This window comes from Durotheca rogersii, assembly GCF_024521655.1.
Source record: "Durotheca rogersii strain YMJ 92031201 chromosome Unknown GGS23scaffold_12, whole genome shotgun sequence".
Classification (NCBI taxonomy): domain Eukaryota; kingdom Fungi; phylum Ascomycota; class Sordariomycetes; order Xylariales; family Xylariaceae; genus Durotheca; species Durotheca rogersii.
In genome coordinates, this window is record NW_026251243.1 from 746741 (window position 1) to 750225 (window position 3485).

The 3485-nt window shown below is 55.4% G+C and overlaps 1 protein-coding gene across 1 annotated transcript; it reads left to right on the forward strand.

Annotated features, from left to right (window-relative positions):
* Positions 1–1255: 1255 nt before the first annotated feature.
* Positions 1256–2482, forward strand: GGS23DRAFT_605578 (SFT2-domain-containing protein; the record flags this gene model as incomplete). The annotated part of the gene is made up of 4 exons (XM_051519783.1): positions 1256–1478; positions 1695–1815; positions 2126–2276; positions 2330–2482. The coding sequence occupies 4 exons, from the start codon at positions 1256–1258 to the stop codon at positions 2480–2482; spliced, it is 648 nt and encodes a 215-aa protein (XP_051371394.1).
* Positions 2483–3485: the final 1003 nt, after the last annotated feature.

The following is a 3485-nucleotide window of genomic DNA, read 5'->3' on the forward strand; positions in this document are numbered from 1 at the left end:
CACGCTGGGCGCCCAGCCCAACTACGCGCGATGTATGTACATTTGTATGTATCATCGATGTATGCAGGCAGGCGTATGCAGGCAGGTGGAGAGGTTCGATGTTTAGGATGAGACAGGCATGGGTGCACTACATGTACACATGGATACCTAGGTAGGTACCTACATACCTCTTACATACGACCTATTACCTCTCATACAGATACCTAACGTACATAGTAGTACACGTATGAGGCAAGCCCCCTGCCTTGAACCTACCTCTCTTACCTGCATTGGCAGGGTCCGTAATACTTACCTCTAGAAGAGGTAGGCAAGGTTGGGTACCTTCTGTGCCTAATTACATGTACCTACCTAGGTACGCATTCTCCCACTCAACCCTCGTATTGGGCGCCTACCTAGGTGCCTAGGTCAGGTTGTGTACCTAAGTAGGTACCTAGGTAGGCACCTACACGTACGTACCTAACTTGGGGCCTTGGGACACGCGCGCCTCCTAGGAGGTAGGTATGTCTAAACGTGCCTCCTCGGGTAGGCGCCGTGAGGCACATACGGAGGTACTAAGACAGAGCCGGATCAGGGATGTAGTCTATGTACGTGCGTAGCGGGTATAGTACCTCGTAGTTTATACATATATCTGGATGGGAAAAGTGGCACTCACGGCCGCGAGCCGGCCCCGTTTTAGTGGGACATCAGCCGGGATCTGTCGAAAGCCACATGCGAGACCAGCCTGCCAATGACGTACACTAACCATCAGACTAACACTCTCTCCCCCCCCCCCCCCCACTCGCACAGACCACACCCAAGCCTGACCTCGTGTGGCTGATTGCCCTCTGGCTGATGCCCTCCTCCTTCTTCCCCCTCCCCCTGGCTTCTTACGCAACTCCACACGTACCACACCCATTTTTAGCGTTCCCTAACCGCGACATCACCGCAGAACACCTCTTCCCATAAACCCACAGCATCCCGTCCCCGACCAGCGACGCCCAACGACTGCACCACCAAGAAGGGGGGTCACTCGACACACCCGGCCGCATCCATTACGAAGTAGCCCTTCTCGCTCGACCGACCCCATACCTCATTCGTTCGAGTACTACCCAGCAGCCACCGAGCGGCCCATCCGCACTCGCACACACCGAGACCCGAGCGCGAATACCTCCTCCCTTTCTTCCTCTCCCACCGCGCCGCCTGGGCTGCTTGGAAATCTATCGAACCCGACTTGGAGTGGCGAGTTTCCTGAGCGGTGCGAATATTTTCGGACGCGATGGCTTCGGCGTCCTTTCGGGAATCGATGAACTCGCTGGGCTGGTCGCGTCGCGATCGAGACTCCCCTGTCAACACGTCGCAGCGATCGGGTCTCCTGTCCTCGATCCAGTCGCTGAACCCGTTTGGCGACCGTGGATATGTGCAACTCCCTACCACCGAGAGCGCTGGCGCTCCCTTGCCGGCCAGCAACCGCCGCGACGAGGAAGAAGGGTGGTTTGCCTGTAAGTCCCGTCTTGCCCCTCCTCCTTGTCCTTGTCCTTGCCCTTCGTCTCCGTCCCCGTCCCCGTCTCTACCTAGTTTCCGTCTTGCGGCCTGCTTCGACCGAGTAACAACGTATGCATCTTCCGCGAGCTATGTTTCACCGTTGCGCATGGACGAGTCGACCCACTACGACTGTGTAGAAGCTGATTTGAAATCTCTGTATCCCATATACCTAGTGAGTCGCTGGGATCGAATGCTGATCTTTGGCGCCTGCAATCTCGGCGCGCTCGCCTGCTTTATTCTGTGCTTCGTCCTATGGCCAGTCCTGATGGCCACGCCTCGCAAATTTGTCATTCTGTAAGGCCGAGTCTTTCTAAGCCCCCCCCCCCCCCCAAGTTCCTGTCCACTCACCCGTCCCCCCCTGTCCACCTGTCCTCGTGGCTAGACATGGCAAGCCCCCTCCCTGACGGCTTTGGGTTAAGGCGAAGATCTCTGCAACCAGCCGCTATTGCATATGTATCAATCTTGCATGCCGACACGGGTGATCAGCCGGTGGATCTAACCTTCTTCCTACTACCCCTTGTGCAATCTTTATCGTTGCCGCACCTGAGCAGCACCTACAGACATCCGCTTACGGACGGTATGCTGACAATCTACCCTCTCCTAGATGGTCCTTCGGATCGGTTCTATTCCTCTCTTCCTTCGCGGCTATGATGGGCCCCATGGCGTATGTTCAGCACCTGACCTCTGGTTCGCGCCTGCCCTTCACGGCAGCCTACTTCGGCTCTATCGCGTTGACGATATATTTTTCCGTCGGGGTGAGTGCTGGGTATGTCTCTAGAGGTCGGCGTCGGAGGCTGACTTGTTGTAGCTTCACAACACGATTTTGACTCTGCTGGCGGCTATTGTCCAAATCGTATGTCTTCTTTGGTACCTGGTCAGCTATTTCCCGATGGGCTCAAGCAGCCTCCGTCTCGCCACCAGCTTTGGGGCACGGAGGGCAGCATCTTGGATGACGGGCTAGATATTTTTGGACATTGCAGCGTGCTTGCGTCGTGCTGAGGTCCGATATTTCTTGGCGTCGCTTCCTGGCCACCACCACTTAATCCATCGTGGCAGATCGAAGAGGGTCCTCATAGCACATGATTCAGGGAAAGGGCCAAACCTTAGTAAGGATCATGTGTCTCGATTTTCGTGTGTTCTTTGAAAGACTTGGGCTGTAGATAATGAGCAAGAAAGGCGCCCGGGCATCTAGCAAAGCTTCGAACTTGACCCCCAACCTGCCCAGACCGGGTCGTCAAAACCAGAGTTGGGAGTAAATCAGCCAGGATACATTGGCTTCGTCTTTTGACCTCCTTGGTCCTGCAGTAACTAGTGTCCGTGCTAGGTTTACGACCAAAGGGAGAAGGCGATAAGAGTGTATTTGAACGCCCCCTCCCGCACCCCCTAACAAAACCCACCCAAGGAAACAGGCATAGACAGGAGTATCAGCCCCCAAAATAAGGGAGTTTTTTTTGACCAACACTTCCTGGTCGTGTACGCAATCTAACTTGCTGTAGCCGCCGCCTAGTGACAAATCGGAGGCCCTCCGTCGGAATGGTGGAGGGGGAATCTGCAAGACGGGTAGAATCTAGAACACGGGGCAGAAAGCGTCGAACAGGTTCCGTCCGGAACGCCTCTATACAGCACTCGAGCATAGTGCATGAGACATACCTTAGAGAGGTATCAAGTTAGGTGTCTCTGAGGGGTACCTAAGGTACTTCCTACGTCGCGTAGATCGGTAGGCAGGTAGGGGCATACAACGGGCGGATGTTGGCCGAATGGATAAACGGAACAAGAAGAAATCACGGGCACGACCACAATCACGGCTGGCTCTCGACGTGGCACGGGCAAGGTGGGTGACGAACGGGGTCCAGGGGTAGTAAACAGTTTGCCGTACTACGCTGCCGAGGGATCGAGGACTGGCAGGGACACTGAACAACCACGGAGAGTAGAGGTAGCCAAGAGGATGAGCCGGGAGAATACAC